We start from the raw sequence: 21,105 nt of genomic DNA on the forward strand, positions 1-21,105 counted from the left end.
TACTGGCTGCCCGGCCTATCCACTGAGTCTCAATCCACCTCCGACCCACGGCTGGCATGACGTAGGACTGAAGACATTCACCGAGCTGCCCTGAAGCGAACATTTCCTGTTTCGGACGGTGGCTTCATCTCACCGCTTGCCCCTCCAACAACCCCCATCCGGCTGTTCTGACCTTCCTCCCCTCATACACTCCCCTTCCCAAATTCCCCAATCTCCTCTCTGCTCTTGTTTTCCGCCCTGTGGCGTGGTGCTCCCTCCGATCATCCATGGCTAGCTCGCGCCCGTAGTCGCGTTCTAGTGTCGATCTACTTCCCGACGCCCCCGTCCCGCTCCGAGGTACGCGATCTATTACCGTTAGCCCAGTCCGCCGACGTCAGGATTCCCTGGCCTTGAAAGGTGTCTGCATGTGACAATTGTTGTAGTTCTGACCGCCACCACAGTTTAATTGCCAGTGTCACGCCTCATCCTCGATCCCCGACCCCACACGCCATGTCTGAACCTGGGACCCCCGCGCAGGTTCCTGACGGGCAGCCAGAACCGGTTATCATTGGACCGGGGCTAACGGCCCTGAAGGATGAGGCATACACGGCTGCGACCAATGCGACCCCGAGCTTAGCGCCCGATAGGAAATACCAGATGGACAGCGATGCGCCATCATACTTCGGCAATATCCCGGGCGCTAACACCAAGTCGCCCGACCCATCAGCCGTGGCGTCAGCCTCGTCTTCGGGCCGAAGAAGGATGTCTTCAGGACAAGATCTGCTTCGCCGGCTAAGCCTCACAGGGGATGCATCGCCGATGTCGCCTGAGGTTGACCCGCGTGCTCAGCATGCAGGGCTCAAGCTAAGCGGCCGGCTGATAAGCGTGGCTTTCTGTATCCCGTACAAGCTTTGCCACCAATCGGGGTCGGATTGGGTATGTGATGACGAGCGCATCCGTGCAAGGGGTGAGAACGGTTAAGCTGACGGAGTATCATCCAACAGACGCTCAAGCCACGCTCAGGCACTTCGGCCCTTTTCGATTCGTTCGCCAACCTAGCTTCTGACGAGACCCAATGGTCCCACACCTTGGTGGGATGGACAGGAGAGGTCGAGCCTACACCAGATGCAAAGACTCCTCTACAGTCGATTCCGGTCAATGCGGCGAGCAAGCTGCCCGTTGGCTCCAGCGCTGCCGGCGCAGGCCCACTTAATAAGGCTGCTGCGCCTGTTCCGGTAAATGCTAGCCAACAGCCGCCTTCACACCCTCTGGTCGATGGAATCAGCGTCACCAAGGGGGAGCGTGAGAGGCTCGATCAGCAATTGGCTTCGGGACGTTACGGACGGATCCTGCCCGTCTGGTTATCGGACGAAACAGAGGAGCCGGAAGATACCATCCTGCTCAATGACCAAGGAAGGTGGCGCCGATACGCAGAGAGAGAGTTGTATCCCCTGCTGCATTACAAACAACATGGCCCAACAGACGGCCGCTCAGAACGGCGGTGGTGGGCCGACTACATCCGCCTGAACCAACTGTTCGCGGACCGCATCGCGGCAGATTACCAGGAAGGAGACGTGGTTTGGATTCACGACTACCACCTCTTTCTGCTGCCTGGCTTACTACGACAGCGCATTCCCAACATCTACATTGGCTTCTTCCTGCACTCACCGTTCCCCAGTAGCGAGTTTGTGCGCTGCCTTGCAAAGCGGAAGGAGGTCTTGACGGGGGTCCTCGGCGCCAACATGATTGGTTTCCAGACCTTTTCCTATTCACGCCACTTCTCCTCGTGCTGCACCCGCGTCTTGGGATTCGAGTCCAACTCGGCCGGAGTGGATGCGTACGGCGCCCACGTCGCAGTGGATGTCTTCCCCATCGGAATCGATGCGCAGGCTATCCAAAAGACCGCCTTTGGAGCGCCGGATATTGAGAAGACCGTGCTAGGGATCCGCAGGTTGTATATCGGAAAGAAGATCATTGTCGGTCGTGACCGTCTAGACAGCGTTCGAGGAGTGGCCCAGAAACTACAAGCATTTGAGATATTCTTGGAAAGATACCCCGAATGGCGCGACAAGGTGGTTCTCATCCAAGTCACGAGCCCGACCAGCGTGGAGGAAGAGAAAGAGGATCCCGAAAACAAGATTGCCGGCCAGATATCCAACCTGGTTTCCACAATCAATGGCCGCTTCGGGTCGCTGAGCTTCTCTCCGGTTCAGTACTACCCACAGTATCTCTCGCAGCGGGAATACTTCGCCTTGCTACGTGTCGCCGACGTCGGGTTAATCACCACCGTCCGCGACGGCATGAATACAACGAGTTTAGAATATATTGTCTGTCAACAGACAAACCACAGCCCCCTCATCCTCTCTGAGTTCTCCGGTACCGCGGGCACGCTGCCCAGTGCTATCCACATCAATCCCTGGGATATGGTGGGTGTTGCGGGCGCCATCGATCAAGCCCTCAAGATGCCTGCCGATCAGCGGAGGGACCAGCATCTGAAGCTATATAAACATGTCCTCACCAACACCGTCAGCACCTGGTCAAGGCTGTTCCTCCACCGCCTACTCACCAATCTCTCTTCCTTTGACCAGTCCGTTGCCACTCCAGCGCTGGATCGTGCGAAAGTGATCAAGCAGTACCGCAAAGCCCGGAGACGACTGTTTATGTTCGACTACGACGGTACCCTCACACCGATTGTCAAGGACCCGCAGGCCGCCATTCCGTCCGATCGTGTACTGCGCACCCTCAAGAGCTTATCAGCCGACCCACGAAACGCCGTCTGGATCATCAGCGGACGAGACCAAGCCTTTTTGGATGAATGGATGGGCCATATCCCGGAACTAGGCCTCAGCGCCGAGCACGGGTGCTTCATTCGCAAGCCCCGGTCAGACGACTGGGAGAACCTGGCGGAGTCGTCCAACATGGGGTGGCAGAAGGAAGTGGTGGAGGTCTTCCAGCATTACACCGAGCGGACGCAGGGCTCCTTCATCGAGCGAAAGCGAGTGGCATTGACATGGCATTATCGCCGGGCAGACCCGGAGTACGGGGCATTCCAGGCGCGTGAATGCCGCAAAGAGCTCGAGAATACCGTTGCCAAACGGTGGGATGTGGAGGTCATGGCCGGCAAAGCCAACCTGGAGGTGCGGCCGACGTTCGTCAACAAGGGATTCATCGCGACACGGCTGGTGAACGAATACGGCACGGAGCCTGGCAAGGCGCCGGAGTTCATCCTATGTCTGGGCGATGACTTCACTGACGAAGGTATGTAATACCACACCCCCAATAGAACCCCGCATTGAGAAGATAGGCGATGCTAACCGTCGCAACCAGATATGTTCCGCGCACTCAAGAAGTTCGACTTGCCGCAGGACCATGTGTACTCGGTGACGGTGGGTGCCAGCTCGAAGCAGACGGACGCCAGCTGGCACCTTCTCGAACCGGCGGATGTCATCAGCACGGTCCAGGGACTCTACAGCAATCCCCACCACGAGCATTAGGTTACCTTCAGCCTGACTCTTCATCCATCCATCCATCCAGATCTATTCCCGGGATGTGGATGTCGAGACCTCACGATGTTAGTCCGTTAGTTCGAGCGGGAGTGCCTTGGCTCTGCTCTGCTCTCCTGTACCTTGCTTTTGCTTCTTAGACCGGACCCAACTTCTCATACTACTTCATGCACGTACACGAAAGAATTCATTCAAGCCAGAAAAATGGTTTCATTGTCGCTCCCTCATACAGTCTCATTTATTGCCTTGCCTTTTGTCGTTCTAGGGGTTATCCTTGGCGCAGTTGGACGCCTTTTTGATTTATGCAGCCGCTTTTCTTTATTCTTTTGGTGGGTGCCATTCTGTTAAAATCTGGGCATCGAGGCATCCGCCTCGAATGGTAAAGACCTCTTTAGACAGCGAATAAAAATGCAGGAAAGCGTCGGGGGTTGTCCCCGATGGCTTGACGTTCCGATGGATTCCCTCGAATAAAATTGATTGACGGCAAGCCGAGACATCTGGCCAGATGCCTTCGCTGCGGGGTTTGCGAGGGTTCCCCGCGGGGGATAAAGCCTCGATTAGCCGTGACAAGCCATTGTTCCAACCTGCAGTCTTAGTATTATATATTATACTATAACTTATAAATACTACGGAGATGACCAAGCGGGTGCCCATAGCGGCCGCATGTGGCATGTGGATTCTGCCCATTAGAGATGTCCTCGGAGGGCGTTGCGTTCGGCAATCTGTGCGAATAACCGATCGGCGCCCTAGCGATCGGCGCGAAGCCCGCTGGCGGGACTTGACTATGGCAAGGAAGTTTTTTTCTCCTGGGCCTAGTCTGCGCTATGAGTCAGGGAACAAGTCGGCCAAAATGAACTTGCCCGGTTCTTTTGCTTGATCGCAGTTCCCGGCCGATGGACGCCCTTCCTACACATCTCGATATCGATATCTACATCCACAACTTGCCTGGTTGCTTGCATGGGCGCGCAGACATGAGCGACGGCGCAACGGCCTCTTTCTAGCAAAATCCAAACCACGTGCACAGCACATTGAATATCCAAAACGAAATCCGATGACAAGCTTCACAGCCACAGAGCCCTCGTCCGAGAAGAAACGACCGTCAAGCATGGTGGAGGAAAAGGATTACCAGCACGGCATCGAGCCGCGGTCTCTCGAGGCCAATTATCCGCGCAGCCCTTCATCCGACGAGGAGTCCACTCTCGACGAGGAGTACGAGCCGCAGCCTCCACACAACGACCTCACGCCGGTCCCAACAAACACCAGCGCGATCGCCCGCACGCTCTCCGCCGTGCGGACGCGCGAGTCAGGCAAAAATATCGGCCCGCCGCCCGACGGTGGCTTCCAGGCATGGTTGCAGGTCGCACTTGGCCACATGATCATCTTCAACACGTGGGGGTACATCAACAGCTTCGGGGTGTTCCAGACGTACTACACGACGACATTGGGGCGGCCACCGTCAGATATCTCGTGGGTGGGTAGCATCCAAATCTTCTTGCTGTTCTTTATCGGCACATTCTCAGGGCGCGCGACGGATGCAGGCTACTTCCGGTTCACGCTGACGGTGGGCGCGACGATCGAGTGCTTCAGCATCTTCATGACGTCGCTGTGCACGGAGTACTGGCAGCTGTTCCTGGCGCAGGGGCTGGGCCAGGGCATTGGGTGCGGGCTGATGTTCTGCCCGACACTGGCGCTGATCTCGACGTACTTCGTCAAGCGGCGGGGAATCGCGATTGGCATTGTTGCGTCCGGGTCGGCCACTGGGGGGATGGTATTTCCTGCGGTGGTGATGCGGCTATTGCCGCGCATTGGGTACGGGTGGACGATGCGCACATTAGGCTTCATTTCGCTGGTCACGCTGATCCCGTGCCTGATCTTTTTCAAGCAGCGGCTGCCGCCGCGTACGAGCGGGCCGCTGCTGGAGCTGGCGGCCTTCAAGGAAATGCCGTACCTGCTGTTCGCCGTGGGCATGTTCCTGAACTTCTGGGGCCTGTATGTGGCCTTTTTCTACGTCGGCAGCTTCAGCCGCAACATCATCGGGGTGTCTGAGACTACCTCGATCGACCTGCTGTTGGTTATGAACGGCGTCGGACTCGTGGGTCGGCTCGTGCCTAATCTGCTTGCAGATCAGTTCACCGGCCCGCTCAACATGCTGATCCCGTTCAGCGGCGCGACGGCCGTGGCGGCGTTCTGCTGGGCCGCCGTGAAGGATCTGTCCGGGCTGTGGGCGTTCGCAGCGTTATATGGCCTCTTCGCTGCGGGCGTTCAGTCCTTGTTCCCGGCGACGCTGAGCACCCTGACGACAGACTTGAAGAAGATCGGCGTGCGCATGGGTATGGTGCTCAGCGTGGTGGCGGTGGCTGCGCTGATCGGGTCGCCCATCGCGGGTGCCTTGATCCAGCGGGACGATGGGAATTATCTGTATGCGCAGATGTTCATGGGCAGTGCGATTATTGCAGGCACGCTGACTTTGATCGCGGCGCGAGTAAGCAAGGTGGGCACGGGCATCGCACGCGTTTAGCCACCGCGCGGAATCAGAGAGAGGAGAGGGGAGAGAGAGGATAGGAGGACCTCTTGGCGCCCTCCCCTTGCATATAGGTTGTAAATAGTGTCATATAAGTGGGCATCAGCGTCTGTTCACAATGTCGGACAGACGTGAATATAAAGAGGCTGCCTTGGGCACTTGGCTGGGGCGTCCCATCCTCCGCACATGTGACGGGGACTGATTAATGCGAGCGCGGTGACTCGTCTTTGTGAGCGGACGCCTCCCCAACTTGTCCACGACGTGTCGAGTCGCATTAGCACAATTGACAATCCCTCCACCCTCCAATCTCCCTCCTTCCCACTCGCAGCGTATCAGCCCGTTCATTCCCCAATCGTCGCTTCGCCACTCGCCAATTCCTCCATTCTGCATCGCCAGCGGCTCGAGGGGACCCCCCACTTTGCCCCTCTATTTCGGCAGGTGTCGGTGTATGCCTGCCCCTGGTCCACCGTGACTCAATCTGAGCAGCACTGACTTTGACGAACAGCGACATTCAGCAGCATTCAGCGACAAACGTTGTGATACCGATTTCCGCTTTGCAAGCCATAGACCGAAATTCTTTCAACCCTACAGAACACCCTGCACACTTTCAATATGGCGCCCCGCGGTCGTGGAGGAAAGTTCTCCAAACCCTCACGAGGAGGTATGGTCGCGTGCACGAGTCCCAGCACTGCATCCCTCGACACATGAAGCTCACTCGGCCGTGGATTACAGGAGGAAAGAAGTTCAGTCGGGACCTGCAGCCCATCGACAAGGACGGAAACCCAGTTGGTCTCTGGCGCGTACGTGAACCGTAATCGGATGGACCACGATCTGCATCTCGCTTTTCCATCCAGCCCTCCCTCTACCACTACAGTCTGACCAGCCGCTAACCCCGTCATCTCGCAACAGGAAAAGGAGGACAAGATCGCGTCCTCGAGCGAAGAGGAATCATCCTCGGAAGAGAGCTCTGAAGAAGAAGGCTCCGACGACGCCGACGCCGGCCCCAGCGGCCAAGCCAGTGCCTCGGGCGACGTCAGCCGCGAAGCACGCCGCGCCGCCGCAAAGGCCAAGAAGGCAGCCGCCATCAAAAGGCGCGGCCAAGCACCTGCCCAACCCGGCGACCTGCCACCCTCCGACTCCGAAGCCTCCGACGAGGACCTCCCCGCGAACCCGAACCACAGCGCGAAGTCGCGGTCTCAGCTCGTCAAGCCCGACTCCGACGCCGAGCCCGAGCAGCCCGTCAAGAAAGACCCTTCGCAGCTGTCGCGGCGCGAGCGCGAGGCGATCGAGGCGCAGCAGGCGCGGGAGCGGTACCTGAAGCTGCACGCGGAGGGCAAGACCGACGAGGCGCGGTCGGATCTGGCGCGGTTAGCGATTATTCGCGAGCAGCGGGAGGCGGAGCGGGAGCGGAAGTTGGCGGATAAGGAGGAGAAGGAGGAGCAGTTGAGGGCGCGGGCTGCTGCTGTGAAGGAGCGGGAGGATAAGTTGAGGCAGGCGGCCATGGGGAAGCCGAAGAAGGGGGGGAAGAAGTAAGTGCGAGTGGTGGCGATGGGGTGGAAAGGGATTTATAGGGATCTTGATGAAAATACCAATATCCAACAGATATGATGCATGATCTCCATTAACCCCAGTTATAGGGGATGAATATATATACATGGTGGATATTTACCCAGTCTATCAGGAAGAGAGGTGATCGCGCGAACGAGACATGCGTTTGTAGTTGGCAACATGGGACGGGACAAGCTCTATTATTCTTCGGACTATGTCTCCTTGTCAATTTGTGAACGACAGGTTTAATATTTAGATTAAGATCTATACCACACGTCAAGGAAATATGGAAGATGCGCGATCCCGTAGATGGAAAGGAAGCGACAAGGAAAACAAAAAAAAGCCAAACCAAACCAAGAGTTCATGTACACAGACGCCCTCCCATTGCATAAAAGACACAGGAATGGCTCTTCTGATGCATCGCCAAGAGAACATATAGAAAGGAAACATGTAAGATTCATACACGGGACCGGCCGCAGAAACTCAGCCCCTCCCCCATTATTGCAAAAGTAAACGGCACGGCACGGCCGAAGCCAGCGCTCTCGGTATTCTGGCGCGGGTCCAGCTGGACTCTCTCTACACGCCCCAGAACAAGCCCTCGACGCTCCGGCCCTGCATGACAACGCCCCAACCGGCAATCAAACTGACCAGCCACAGGGCAGCGAAGAAGAGGATCGGGATGAGCAGGAGCTCGGTGTTGTGCAGAAAAGGCAGCGCATTATATCCCAGGAAGGTGATGTAGGTGTAGTAAATGAGGGCGGAGAGGTAAAGGGAGTTGCCGAGGAAGGTAGCCAGGAAATTGCTCGGGCTGCGCGTGAGGAGTGGGAGAAGCAGGAATTGGACCACATAGAGGTGTAGGTACAGGGGGAAGAATGCACGATTGGAGACATCGAAGCAGTACCCAAACTCCAGCTGGTCCTTCTCCCCCGGCTGCACGAACAGGCCCTGCGCAGCGCCCCGCCGGCGGCCGCGCGAGCCCCGGAGACCTGCTAGCGAGGCGGCGGGGCCATTGGGGCCGAAGAGCCGGCCGATGGCGAAGTAGCCGATGGCGGAGATGAGCAGCGAGGAGCCAATGAAATGCACGAAGATAAACAGCAGCGAGAGGCGCACGATGGCGCCGAACGAGGGCGTGTAGGCGAGGCCCCAGGCCAGCGCGGTGAGAAGGAGGAAGAACGAGAGGACGTATGTGAAGGATGGGTCGGGGCGGTGCCATGTGTTTTTCGTTTCTGAAGGGGACGGGGGTCAGTGTATATGGGGTGGGTGGCGGGGGGGGGGGGGGGAGCGAGGCAAAGCAAAAGCACGCAAACTCGCGTGTCCGAGGCTCGAAGATTGGGATTGAAGTGCGGCAGAACTCACGTTTCTGTTCATGTCCGGATGTAATCAGTATGGTTTCCGGACAAGCAATGGCTGCACAGTTCATGGTCTGACCTGGCCTGGTGCGGAGAGGGGGGACGCTTACATGGTAGTATATGGACTTGAAGACCTTCTTGGGCGCGATCAACAAGGAGGTCATCTCCCAGATGGCCATTTCAAAGTCCATCTGGGGAAACTTGAAGAGTCTATGCACACCACCATGGTCAGTCATGTCAATTCCACACCCCCTCGGGTTGCGGGGGTCTCGTCATCTCCCATGCCACTCCCGGAGTTGAGGTCCCTACCTCTTGAAGAAGCGCGGCATGCGCACGCTGGACCCGCGGCTGGGCGTGGACCCAAAATTGGGGGGCCCAGCATGTTGGCGGGGGACAGAGATGTGCGGGTTCATGATTCGTAGCCCGGGCTCTAGTCAGGAACCGGGGATCATCGAGCGCGCACGGTAGGAAGGTGTACGGCGGACTCCTCGACGTGTCGGACGCTGCCCGTCGGGGGTTATGTCATCGCTGAGGTCACGTGAGAGCTACGAGAGCGGTGGAGGATCATAGACACCTGAGGCAGGGAAGTAGTTTATCCCTCCGGCCAGGCGAGGATGATTCTAACGAAGCTACTCTGTACGGTTGGTGGTTGGACAGGTCAACGAACGTGGATGAGTGGCCTGGAACACGGGAATCTCAAGTCCAGATCCATTCTTCCCGTGACGTTAATGCTACCCGGTTCGCTATGGGATCGATCTGGTGGCCTGCGCGCACGATGGCGATGGAACTCATCTTCTCCCGGCCAGTCCCCTCACCATCTATCCGATCTATCTGCAAGGGGTTCCCTGTTCGAAAAGTCGGGCAGAGACACCTCGTGGGAAGCAACGCAGGACACGGGCCCTCTGGACGGCCAGCACTAAAGATTTCCCCTCTTCTATGCATTCCTGGACCTTCCGTGGGCAAGTACACCAGTTCACATGGACAGAGCGCGACGGACCGCGGAGGACCAAAGTCAATCGACGAATATCCGATCGATCTATCGACTTCGTAGAGCACAGTTGAGGCGATTGGGCCGCCTGGGGCCCCGACCGATGCATCACGTCGGACGCGCATAATCAGAAGCAATCCCCCATCTGTGGGATAAGCGGCATGGCGCAGGCAGAAATGCCCGACATTGACGGCATTGCCAGTCATGACCACGAAGACGTGGTCCCCACCGGGCTCCACCGAGGGTCCTGCAGGCTCAGCCGCCGAGGAGTCCGCGAGAAAGGGAAGCATAGGACCGAAAGGCCTCTTGATGGCGTCCAGGGCATGCACATACTGTAGATTATCCTCGATACATCGTCCCATCAGCACGGAGGACCAGCCCCTGGCTGCCAGCGCATCGGCCCCTGAACGGTGGTGCAGGCTACGCGGGTACGTTCAGTTCATTGGAGCAGATCAGGGATGAACGACTAGTTAAGGACGTGCTTAGCCCGTTCCAGAGTGGACTCGTTAGTCCCATTCTGAAATCATCCATTTCCCCTGTTTCGCATCTGCCTCATGCCCGCGTCCACAGTCGCAGTTCTCAGTCCAACCATTTGATTGATTCTTTGTCTTGACCGGACAATTGGCACGTTCTCCTTTATATTAGACTATTGTCTGGATTGGAACCGTTCCCACGGTTCGCGCAAAACGGTGGTAGTTTGGGAGAGTTCCACTTCGGCCAAAGCCCCGTTCAGGAGTTTGTCCCGCCCCCGGGTTCTTTGCTGGTCTTGGTCTTGGTCTTGGTCTTGTCCTCTCCTCCCTCCGTACATCACCACACCTCAGGTTGTCAACCGGCTTTGCGCTCGGATTCTTGTCGCTGCACGCAGCCGCGCTGCAATTGCCCCCCCCGGCCCACCCCTTACTGGCCCTGGACATGCCATGACCGACTGAGATCCCCCCGTGCCTCAACCCGGACCGACGAGCACCTCGCTGCTCGCCAACGCGCCCATCCCACTCGCCGGCCCTTGGACAACGAAACGCTCTCCCTCCAGCCTTGAGCATTGCTGGTACGTGGCTGCGCAAAGCAACCAGCTCTCCCGAGTTCCGATGCGCACGGCTCGAAGGGGCTCTCCTGAAAGCCAATTGACAGACCAGCTTCACGAAACTGGAACTAACGAACCTCTCTCGCCAGCGTGACGATGTCCCAACCGCGCGACGTGTACGCTACCAACTCTCCTCCTCGGACTCCTCCCTCCCAGACTGCAAAGTATCGGCCTAAGCGTGGCTACCCTACCCGTCCGTCCATCCGCGATGCCTTTCCCGACACGGCCGCCGATAATGCGCCCAATGCCAGCGAGTCGGCCGACGAGCGCGATCCTCATGACCTGTCTCTGTCTCCACAACATGCGGCCCGCACGTCAATCGTAGACAACATGCTCCTCTCCCTCGATCAGTTTGGCGGGTCCGGATCTCCGTCGGCGTTGGACGATTATCGACTCTTCAATTCGGCCTTTGAAACGGAAACGCACGGTCGATATCGTGGCCATACCTTCTCATCCTCAATGTCCTCCGACGCTGACTACGGCTACGACGACAGCAGTAGCAGCCGCTATGCGACTATCACCCCCAAAGGTAGACGAAGCAACAGCAGCTCCAACCATCAAACTGCCCCGAGGAGAACGAGCAGCACCCGCGGCCAAGACGCAATGGGCTCAAGAGGCGGTACCCTGCCGAGGATGAATGACGTTCGGAAAGGGAGTAAAGGAAGCGCGTCCAATGCCGATTATTCATATACGTTGCCACGAGGTCGCGCAGACTCGGACGGTATGGACCGGCGGTCCGAGAGTTTCGACTGCGGGCCAAAGAAAGCCTTTATCTCATATGCAGACCCTGGTATTGGCCAGGATTCACGTTTATACGATGATGACGCCGCGCCCACCCCGAGTGTGCCAGCCGGCCCGCGCAAAGCCTACGACTATAGGCCACCCAACACCGCTGCATCCCGAACCCCTGTGGCATCGCGGCGAAACAGTGTGAAGTCAGCGCACGCCCCACCGGCCCGAAAGAACCGCACTGAAAATATTGGCACCGGGGCTCTCAAGGTTCGGGAGAACGACTTCTTGGGTGATACGGAGATCGATCTTCCCCCGGCCATTCCGGCGTCGTTGGACGCGCCGGCTCCCAGCCCTACAATATCATACAACAAGCCTGCTTTCCCTCCACCGGAACTGACAGCCACGAGCACGACGACCACGATCACAGCAGATGCGAGCACAACCGCCGCCAACAGCAACAATAACAATAGGGTGGAGCGTCCGGGATTCTTCCGGCGGGTCTTCGGTGGCTCGTCTAGAATCTCGTCTCCGGCGGATTCCCCCTACCCCCCTATGAATGACCTCTCATATCTTCAAGACAATGAGACCAAAGATTCCACGGGTGCTACGGCCAACCTGAAGGGACGAGAACAACCGCCCCAGCAGCCTCCGAAGAGCGCAGTAGCAGCAGCAGTCACACCTACACCTGCTGCTCGTCGAGGTCCTCCTCAGGTGGTGAAACAAAAGTCTTCCTTCTTCCGCCGGCGTAAGAAGTCCGTGGCTGAAAATGTGCCGCCTCCAATCAAGCTGCCGCCGCCCCACACTCTGGATACAATGAAACCAGAACCTAGTCCAGTGAGCAGCTTGCGCCAAGTCATGAATCTATACCTGGACGAGAATGTACCCGCGGCCAGAGATCGCCGGGAGAATCACAGAGAAGAGCCGCAACTCAGCGAGCCAGCCTCACTACAAGCGCAAAAGCCACGAGAAAGTGTCTCGGCTCCTGGCGGTAGCTTCAAGCCGAAGCAGAACCTCCAGCCTCCCACCACTTCCTGCAGCCAGGATCCTCGCTCGCCGCTAGTCGCGAGCCGTGGCACCAATGGTCAGGCCCAAAGAACAAGTGATGTGGAGTCTATCTCATCGGCGGAGTCCCCCTTGCAGGAGAACTGCTCTACCGCCAACCTGTCCAGCGTGCTGTCACCTGTCGCAGAGGATTCCTCCCGTACCATCAGGGTGTCAACAAAAATGGCACCACCGATCGATGCTTCTCAGGACAGCTTGATGGGAGGTGCAAGCGAGCTGAATCCTCCACCGGACCGCCATGTTCCCGAGTCTCCTGCTGCTTCAGAGGCGTCGCATTATCTGACCGCGTCGAACACCCCTGTGATCGAGTCCGAAGAACCCAAGGCCGTCGTCGACAACGCACCACAAGACAAGATGGATGGCCCAGGTGATGCCGTTGAGGATGGACCGACTGCGTCCGACCGAGAACAAGCTCAAAAGCTCTTTGATAGTCAGAACCAGGTAGTCGGGAAGGATACGGCCGCTGCTTGGCTGGGTGATCCCGACCGGGCTAAGGTCAGGGAGGCGTACATGCGGCTCTTCAATTGGTCGAATTTGAACATTCTTGCGGCACTGAGGAGTCTCTGCCAGCGTTTGGTGCTCAAGGGAGAGACCCAGCAAGTTGACCGGGTGTTGGATGCTTTCTCGAATCGGTGGTGTGATTGCAACCCAAGCCATGGCTTCAAAGCTACTGGTAAGTGCTGAGGATTTTTTTTTTGGTGGTATCAATTGGTTCGATAAGCTCTAACGATGATACATTAGATGTCGTTCACACTATCTGTTATTCCATTCTTTTGCTAAACACCGATTTGCATTTGGCGGATATTGAGCAGAAGATGACCAAATCCCAATTTGTTCGCAACACCATGCCCACGATTCACCGGGTGGCTATGGATGCAGCACCAGAGGGATTCGAGACGTTGCGGCCTCAAAAATCCAAGACCATGCCCACTGCAGAGTCCGCACATTCAGCACCGAACTCCGCTCGCTCGTCCACGTTCCCGCTAGAAGTGGCCCGTAGTTCCTTGGACGACAACTCAGGCCGCAACACAGCTGACGTCGATGCTGGCCCGTTGGTCAGTACTCCATTTACGGGGACCGTCAGAGCATGGGAGCAACAGGTGGAAGCAGTCCTGAAGGATTTCTATACCTCGATCCAGAAGGAGAGACTTCCTCTTCATGGGGCCCAGCCTGAGAAGGAGGTCTCTCGTATGGCTTCAAACAACTTCCTGGGTCCCTCTTCGAGCAGCACTCTCCGCCGGAGTCCCAGCACCATCAGCAAGAGCGGCTCAGACATCTTTCCTCGCGGTCGTTCGGCGGATTCCCGCCATGGCGCCGCCAGGTGGTCATCCAAGCCGCGTTCTCGGGGAGCCAGACTCTATCCTCCGTCCATGATGGGCTCTAGCCGGACCAGCTTGGATGACCAGTCGTCTCTTTGGAGCCCGGCTGCGTCGAGTACCTGGAGCAAGTACTCGCTGGGCAAGTTTACCTCTGCCTCAGTGGACTCGTTTGGTTCAGAGTATCCCCGTGGTGAGTACCAGCAATCGATTGGCTTCGCCAATGCCTTGAGTCAGGCCATTATCCGCGAAGATTCTGCTACATCCATCTACAGCTATGAGGAGCCCAGCGCTCCTCTCCTCGAAGATGAGACCTTGGCCCTGGCTGGAGCGCCTTGGGCCAAGGAAGGTAGTGTCAAGCATAAGCACCACTTGGACGCGGTGGATAAGCGCGCCAAGGACCGCAATTGGAACGAGTGTTTCGCTGTCATTCAACAGGGGTGGATGCGGCTTTTCTCGTTCAGCAATGCATCCAAGTCCATGCGGCAAAAGGCGAAGCAGCGTGGTGGCGTTGTGGTTGGAGGCGGTAACTGGACCGAGAATGCCGAGGAGATTTGGAAGTTCATGCTCCGCCAAACCATTGCCAGTGCCCTCCCGCCGCCGGGATACTCCAAGTCACGTCCTCACGTATGGGCGTTAAGTCTGCCCACGGGCGCCGTCCACCTCTTCCAAGCCGGCACCCCGGAGATTGTGCGGGAGTTCGTCTCAACCGCCAACTACTGGAGCGCACGACTATCCAAAGAGCCCCTGGTCGGCGGCATCAGCAACATCGAGTACGGCTGGAGTGACGCAGTAGTCAACAGCGCCCTCGTCACCGTGGAGAACCGCTCCCCACCTCCCTCCTCCGGCGCCCCACGCCCCAGCATCCAAAGCTCCATCCGCAGCTCCCTCGACCAAGGCACTGTGCGCCCCAAGCTGCCCGCGGACCGAGTGCACATCAGCGACTGGAGCCCACCGCAGCAGAGCATGGTCGCCTCGCACCAGTCGGAAGAGGACCAGCTGAAGGCGCTGCAGACGTACGTGAAGAACGTCGAGGAGGACCTCCAGCGGCACAACGAACTGCGGTCGGCCATGAACCTTGCGTTCTCGCCGCGGCATCCCAACTCGGTGAAGGCGATGGCTAACTGGGAGCGGAAGTCGTCGTATCTGCTGCGGGAGATTGTCAAGTTCCGCACGTACATTGATTCCCTCCGCAATGCGATTAATCGCAAGGGCGAGATTTACTCTTCGACGAATAATTACTACAATCCTCCGGCTGGTGAGACTGCGGACGCGGAGAAGCTGCTTGTCTCCTCGACTGCGTGAAAAGCATCGCATTCTACTCCCATCCTAATCTCCAATCCCCCAATACCCAATTCCCTTTACTCGTTTTTCTTTTTCTTCTCTCTTCACTCCCTTGATGAAACTTTCTCCACTTCGATTGCAGACCGTTATAAATACCCCCTTCCCCTCTCCCGGTGGGAGGAGACTTCGGCATATATAGTCTCAAAAGCGCCCTGACGACCTGTACCTTTTCTTCTCCTTGTTCCTTTTCTGTTGCTGTATACGTCTTCCCCTGGTTGTGACCATTCGCCTTGCTCTCTTCTTGATCTCTTACACTGTTTATCTGGGCGTGGGCTTGGTTATCTCGTTTAATGCGTGGGACTATGATGCGAAAGATGCTACGGATACCATGATTGTCTTTTTGGAATGCAACGTGAATGTGAATCGTCTTGAAACTGTAACAAGTAAACAGCAAGTAGACCTATCGCATCGTTAACTGTTGGGGCACGGGCATGAGTGGCATTTAAGTCCTTTCGCGGCTAGTGCTGTGGCAATAACGCACCACACTTGTGCCTGGCCGTGTCAATACCCCCGCCGTTCCTGGCTCTTGTTGTTTTGTCGCTGGGCCCGCCTCCGCTCCTGCGGTGAACCTTCGACAGCTCAGATTATTTTCCTCACCGTGTATCGAATTCCCTGCAACTCCCCATGAGAGCTGTCCAGGACGTACCCGGGCGAATGCTTATTCGCCAATCGCGGTGGGTAAAAGGCACAGCAAGTGGGTACCCAAAACACGCCTAGGCGCCGTCACCATGTCGACCAGGGTCCCAGTTACAACACCTCCGATCGTCGTCCCCGGCCCGCCCTCGGTGCGCATCCCCTCCTCCCATGAGTCTGGAGCATTCCACACGCCAGACGAGCTCTCGCCCCTAGATGCCGATTTTGACGCTTCAGATTACTTCATGGCTGAGAACGCGCGGGGCGCTGACCCCCCGAGGACCAGCGACGATAGCGCAGTAACACAAGAGAACCCGGGCGCGCAAGAACTCACCACCACAACAACAGCCGCGCCCACCAGCACCACCACGCAAGCGGACACTGAAGAGAACGGGCAGGATGAGGCCACCACCACGACGTCCCAGCCGCACCTTGAGAACGATATTAGTCTCCTGCCCCCTTTGACCGATCGCGACGACAGCAGCTTGTTCCCCTTGTCCAGCGAAAATGGCGATCATGAGCGCGGGAATAACCAGACCCTTATTGAGGAGCATGAGATGCGCCGCAAGCTAATGGATATGGAGTCGAGCTTCCTGCCAGAGCCCTCGACCATTGACGTCGCCGCGGCTGGCCCGAGTGCCGGCGCAGATGATACCTACTTAGTCGGGGTGGGGTCCTACGATGCCGACCTGACGGAGTCGTCCAATTTCTCTTTCCTCCCACCGTCTCAAAGCTACCAAGGAACGGAGCAAGACAATGACGGCGCTGATGAGGGGAGGAAGGATGTGACGGGGGCTGCATATGCGCAGCACTCTGGCAACGACACTCTGCTCGACTCGCTCGCCTCGTCGCCCACAGCTGCGGCAATGCTTCGGAGCATTCAGCGTGATCAGTTGACGTCCGGGAACGCTGATGAAAATACCCTACTGTCTCAGGACGAGCGGCCCTTCAGATCTCAGCTCTCAATCACAGAAAGCGAGTCGCAACTCACCCCTTCCAAGCTCCGACACTCTTCCCGCAGCCTCTCCCCTGGCCCTTCACGGTTATTCAGCGACCAGGGCGGCAGCATGACTGGGAGCCGAAGAAGTGGAAGCCGACCGAAGTACTTGACCAGTCGTCAATCCGCTCAGCGTTTGTCGCACTCTTCAATTACTAGCAATAACACCGAAACCACTCACAGCGATGCAACGCTAGGCGCTGACTTTGCTCTCCAGACGGGCGGTGCAGCTTCTGAGCACTGGGGGAATCTCAATGCCGGTTCGCGCGCCCATATGACCCGCACGACCAGTCTGGGCAGTATGGCGTCCGGCGTTTCGGGCTATAGTGAAGAGAATTCACTGGAGAGACGCACTGTAGGCGGTCCAGTTGATAGGGGTCTGCATACATTGGAAGAAGAAAGCTCACCGCAGTCCACACGGCAAGCGACGGCCTTCGACGACGCCTCAGCTCCTGTGACCCCGAAAGCCAAGCCTCGAGACAATTTCCCAACTGATAGAGCCATCACCGAGCGTGTCAAGGGAATTCAGGTTCCCACAGCCTTCGTGCAACGATTCCGGGACGACTTTGGACACACTGGACCATCTCCTGAGAAACGCGCAGGAGCTTCGACCCCTTCATTCGGACGAAGCGGCCGTACCATGACCCTCAAAGAGCAAAGCAGCACCATCGATCGACTCTCGAAGGAGAATTTTGACCTCAAAATGCGTATCCATTTTCTCAATGAGGCACTGAACAAGCGATCCGAGGAAGGCATCAAGGAAATGATCTCCGAGAATGTCGAGCTCAAGTCCGACAAGTTGAAACTGCAAAAGGATAACCAAGGCCTGAAGCGCAAGATTCGGGATCTGGAGAAGCAGCTGAAGGATCAACAATCTGACAAGGACTCAATGGTCAACCATGACCCTGAAGCATCCGAGGATGACCGGGACTCGGCTCAAGATGGAGAGATTGTTTTCCTGCGCGAGCGGGTTGAGACATATGAGCTTGAGATTGAGCGAATGAGGTCTGAAAGTATTGCCCGAGAGAGCGAGAAGCGCCGCTTGGCTGAGATGGTCAAGTCGCTGAGCGAGACTCGCTCGGGAGGGTCCGATGCGGGTGCTCGAGAGGAGAGGGTACGTTTCGCTTTGTGTATCTTGCTTACCTGGATTTGACTGAGGCTAATCTGCTCTTTATCAGGACATGTGGAAGGACATGTTGGAGGCAGAGACGGCTGCTCGCGAGCAGGCTGAAGAAGAGAATCGCAGGCTACGGGATGAGTCGATTCGCCTCAAAAGTGAACTCTACTCGTTTACTAGCGGTCCGAAGCCTGGGCAGCGCGAGCGCGGTGGTTCTACTGTTTCATATGCATCGGCATCTGATAAAGATGGCAGCCGTGGTGCTCTGATGAGCACCTCCAGCAGCACACTCATCGTCGAGCTTGAGCTCTTGAAGCAAGAGAACGCTGAGTTAAGGAAAGAGGTCAGCGCACAAACCTCTATGCTCACATCCCGGAATCGCGAAAAGGAGCGTCTTTACCAGGAGATTGAGGAGCTCAAGCTGGGTCAGCGCCGCGATGGTGGCCGATCCGTGGCCGGGGACAGCATTTTTGACCGCTCAGTATCCCGCGCTCAGATGCGGACTGGGTCGGAAGTCAGTGATGGTACTGGATCCCGGGATAATATGGACCGCGATGAGCTCGAGGCCCGGAACGGCCAGCTACGCGACCATGTGTCGACGCTGAAGCTGGAGAACCAGGCTATTCGTGACCAGCTGGAGGACTACATCCGCGAGCTGGAGGCCCTCGATAAGGCTTACCAAGCTGATGTGGACCAAGCCGAAGAGGAAATGCAGAACCTACAACAGGAGCGGGACCAGGCTATTCACATGGCGGATGAGCGCGATGCTGCCTTCCAAGATCTCCGTGCCGAGGCGCAGGAGGAGCTTGATACCCTTGGGGAGGAGCTTGATCAGAAGATTGTTGAGTGTCAGCGTATGAGCGAGGATTTGAGGAATCAGGATGAGAGTCTCAAGATCTTGCAGGCCGAGATGCGCTCGGCTAGTGAGGGTATCATTCGACTCGAGGAAGATGCCCAGAACAACCTGGAGCGGTACAGGGCCGTGCAGCAGGAGCTGGAAGAAACTAACGGCGAGATGGAGTCGCTGGAGAAGGGCCTCTTTGAAGCCAACACCAAGGTGCAGCGGCTGACGGTGCAGATCGAGTCGAGCCAGAACGAGATTGCGTTCCTACGGGAGGAGCAAGACGGCGACAAGATCCGCATTGGTGATCTGGAGTCTGAGTTGAAGACATACCAGATGAGTCTCTACAGCGAGAAGGAGAAGACCCGAGAGCTTGAGCAGCGGCTGGCAGACGAGCGACACCAGCGGGAGCTGGTTGGAAGTAAGGAGAAGCAAGAGGTTCAGCGGATCATGAATGAACTGAATCGTGAAGCGTCAGCCGCTAAGGAGGAGGTCCGGCGGTTGAAGAAGAGCCTTTCTACTCAAGAGATCGAGACTACCACCTGGCGTGAGCGTCTCTTGGACCTTGAGAACAATCTTCGCGAGACACTGGGAGATCTGAGTGGTAGCCGGTCTAGCCTGATCACCAACATCATGAAGCTGCAGAAGGAGCTCGAGTCAACTGCGCTGGAGCTGGAGAGCGTACGACAACAATTGGACGAGAAAGAGTCGCTGCTTCGCAACCGCGATGCCCTTCTGGAGAGTCACGGCCTGGAATCTCGCAAGCTCTCTGAGCTCCTCGAACGCGAGCGACAAGCCCGCCGGGCAGACAAGCAGTCCTTCGAGGCGTCTCTCAAAAACCACCAGCAAGCCTCGCGAACCATTACCCAGAGCAACTCACGCATTACGGATCTTGAGAATGCCCGCGCTTCAGACCGCAAGCGGTTCACCTCTCTTGAGCAGCAGTTCCGAGATCAACTCAGCGAGCGTAATGCGTTGTTCCTCACTATCTGGAAGCGGCTCTCGTCGATGTGTGGTCCTGACTGGGCGCATTCGAACAGCCTCATCAACGGCAACCTGCCCAGCCAGGAAGTAATTGGCAACATTCTGTTCTGGCCAGGCTTCAGCCGGAACTTGATACTTGCCATCAAGACTGTTGAAAGTGTGATTTCAGGATTCAAGGGCCGCATCAGGAGCGTTGAGCATGACTTCACCAAGCAGTACCAGAATCTCGAGAACTCCTTTGCTCAGCGCGTCCGCCGACTCGAGCGAGTTGAGGAGGCAGTCAAGAATCTGCGGAACGACCGGGGGCACTCTACTTCGACGTCTGAAGTGTCCAAGCTCCGTGGTGAAAACCGGCTTTTGAAGGCCGAGATCAATCTGCTCCAGTCTAACTCCCGAACCCATGGTTCCGCCTCTACAGCGGCAGCGGCCGTGATGGCATCTGGCTCGCGATCTCCATCGCTTGGGTCTCCTGTAGGTGCCGAGCGCTCACTGGCCCGCCATAACTCCACACCTGGAACCAGCGAGAAGTCGCGCTCTGAGCGAGGTCTCGCGCGCACTTCCACTGGTCTCCCACAGCCATCACACTCCTCTTCTAGCAGCACACTGACCAACAATGCCGGCGCTATGATGCCCCGCACACGCGGTGCAGCCGGCGGATGGGAAGGTGGCGATGAGAAATGGATTCACCGGCTGCACGAGCTGGAGAAGCGGCTGAAGGCCGAGCGAGAAGGGCGTCTCCTGGACCGCAGCGGCGCACGCAAGCGTCTGGAGGAACGAGATGCCGAAAACCAGAGGCTGCGCGATCAAATTCAGCGAGAGCGCGTGCGCCGAGGCCCTTCAGGTACTAGCACTGACGGTGGGCGCAGTCGAGTGCCTACTTACGATGAAGGTCCTAGCTCGAGTGAAGGGGAAGGCATCACGGTCGACATTGAGGTGTGATGTGATGTTGGATAACGCGATAACCCTGGCGGTGGTACTGGCTTTGTTGTTATATACCCCCTCACCGATGCCCCGCATGTTGAACTACGCCCGTTGTACGAGAGTATCCAAGTCACGATAGCCATGAAGGCGTTGAGTGGATTCGGTTGACAAGATCATTTCTGTTCTCTC

General features: G+C 57.2%; 7 protein-coding genes across 7 annotated transcripts; 5 read left to right on the forward strand and 2 right to left on the reverse strand.

Annotated features, from left to right (window-relative positions):
* Positions 1-489: 489 nt before the first annotated feature.
* orlA (putative alpha,alpha-trehalose-phosphate synthase subunit Tps2) lies at positions 490-3,473 on the forward strand (the record flags this gene model as incomplete). The annotated part of the gene is made up of 3 exons (XM_056691478.1): positions 490-915; positions 984-3,237; positions 3,307-3,473. The coding sequence occupies 3 exons, from the start codon at positions 490-492 to the stop codon at positions 3,471-3,473; spliced, it is 2,847 nt and encodes a 948-aa protein (XP_056539184.1).
* Positions 3,474-4,587: 1,114 nt separating this feature from the next.
* On the forward strand, positions 4,588-6,000 carry N7482_009355 (putative MFS monocarboxylate transporter; the record flags this gene model as incomplete). Its single annotated transcript, XM_056691479.1, has 1 exon — positions 4,588-6,000. The coding sequence occupies one exon, from the start codon at positions 4,588-4,590 to the stop codon at positions 5,998-6,000; it is 1,413 nt and encodes a 470-aa protein (XP_056539185.1).
* A 615-nt stretch (positions 6,001-6,615) lies between these two features.
* N7482_009356 (PDGFA associated 1 family protein) lies at positions 6,616-7,536 on the forward strand (the record flags this gene model as incomplete). The annotated part of the gene is made up of 3 exons (XM_056691480.1): positions 6,616-6,664; positions 6,736-6,803; positions 6,913-7,536. The coding sequence occupies 3 exons, from the start codon at positions 6,616-6,618 to the stop codon at positions 7,534-7,536; spliced, it is 741 nt and encodes a 246-aa protein (XP_056539186.1).
* A 591-nt stretch (positions 7,537-8,127) lies between these two features.
* Positions 8,128-9,313, reverse strand: N7482_009357 (unc-50 family protein; the record flags this gene model as incomplete). Its single annotated transcript, XM_056691481.1, has 3 exons — positions 8,128-8,777; positions 8,908-9,110; positions 9,210-9,313. 3 exons carry the CDS (start codon positions 9,311-9,313, stop codon positions 8,128-8,130), a joined length of 957 nt encoding a protein of 318 aa, XP_056539187.1.
* A 283-nt stretch (positions 9,314-9,596) lies between these two features.
* N7482_009358 (uncharacterized protein) lies at positions 9,597-10,928 on the reverse strand (the record flags this gene model as incomplete). The annotated part of the gene is made up of 2 exons (XM_056691482.1): positions 9,597-10,308; positions 10,705-10,928. 2 exons carry the CDS (start codon positions 10,926-10,928, stop codon positions 9,597-9,599), a joined length of 936 nt encoding a protein of 311 aa, XP_056539188.1.
* A 137-nt stretch (positions 10,929-11,065) lies between these two features.
* On the forward strand, positions 11,066-15,384 carry N7482_009359 (Sec7 domain protein; the record flags this gene model as incomplete). The annotated part of the gene is made up of 2 exons (XM_056691483.1): positions 11,066-13,436; positions 13,505-15,384. The coding sequence occupies 2 exons, from the start codon at positions 11,066-11,068 to the stop codon at positions 15,382-15,384; spliced, it is 4,251 nt and encodes a 1,416-aa protein (XP_056539189.1).
* A 767-nt stretch (positions 15,385-16,151) lies between these two features.
* On the forward strand, positions 16,152-20,934 carry N7482_009360 (putative anucleate primary sterigmata (ApsB); the record flags this gene model as incomplete). The annotated part of the gene is made up of 2 exons (XM_056691484.1): positions 16,152-18,167; positions 18,232-20,934. 2 exons carry the CDS (start codon positions 16,152-16,154, stop codon positions 20,932-20,934), a joined length of 4,719 nt encoding a protein of 1,572 aa, XP_056539190.1.
* Between the last annotated feature and the right edge of the window lie 171 nt (positions 20,935-21,105).

Source organism: Penicillium canariense, assembly GCF_028826845.1.
Source record: "Penicillium canariense strain IBT 26290 chromosome Unknown utg000007l_segment0_segment0, whole genome shotgun sequence".
Lineage (NCBI taxonomy): Eukaryota > Fungi > Ascomycota > Eurotiomycetes > Eurotiales > Aspergillaceae > Penicillium > Penicillium canariense.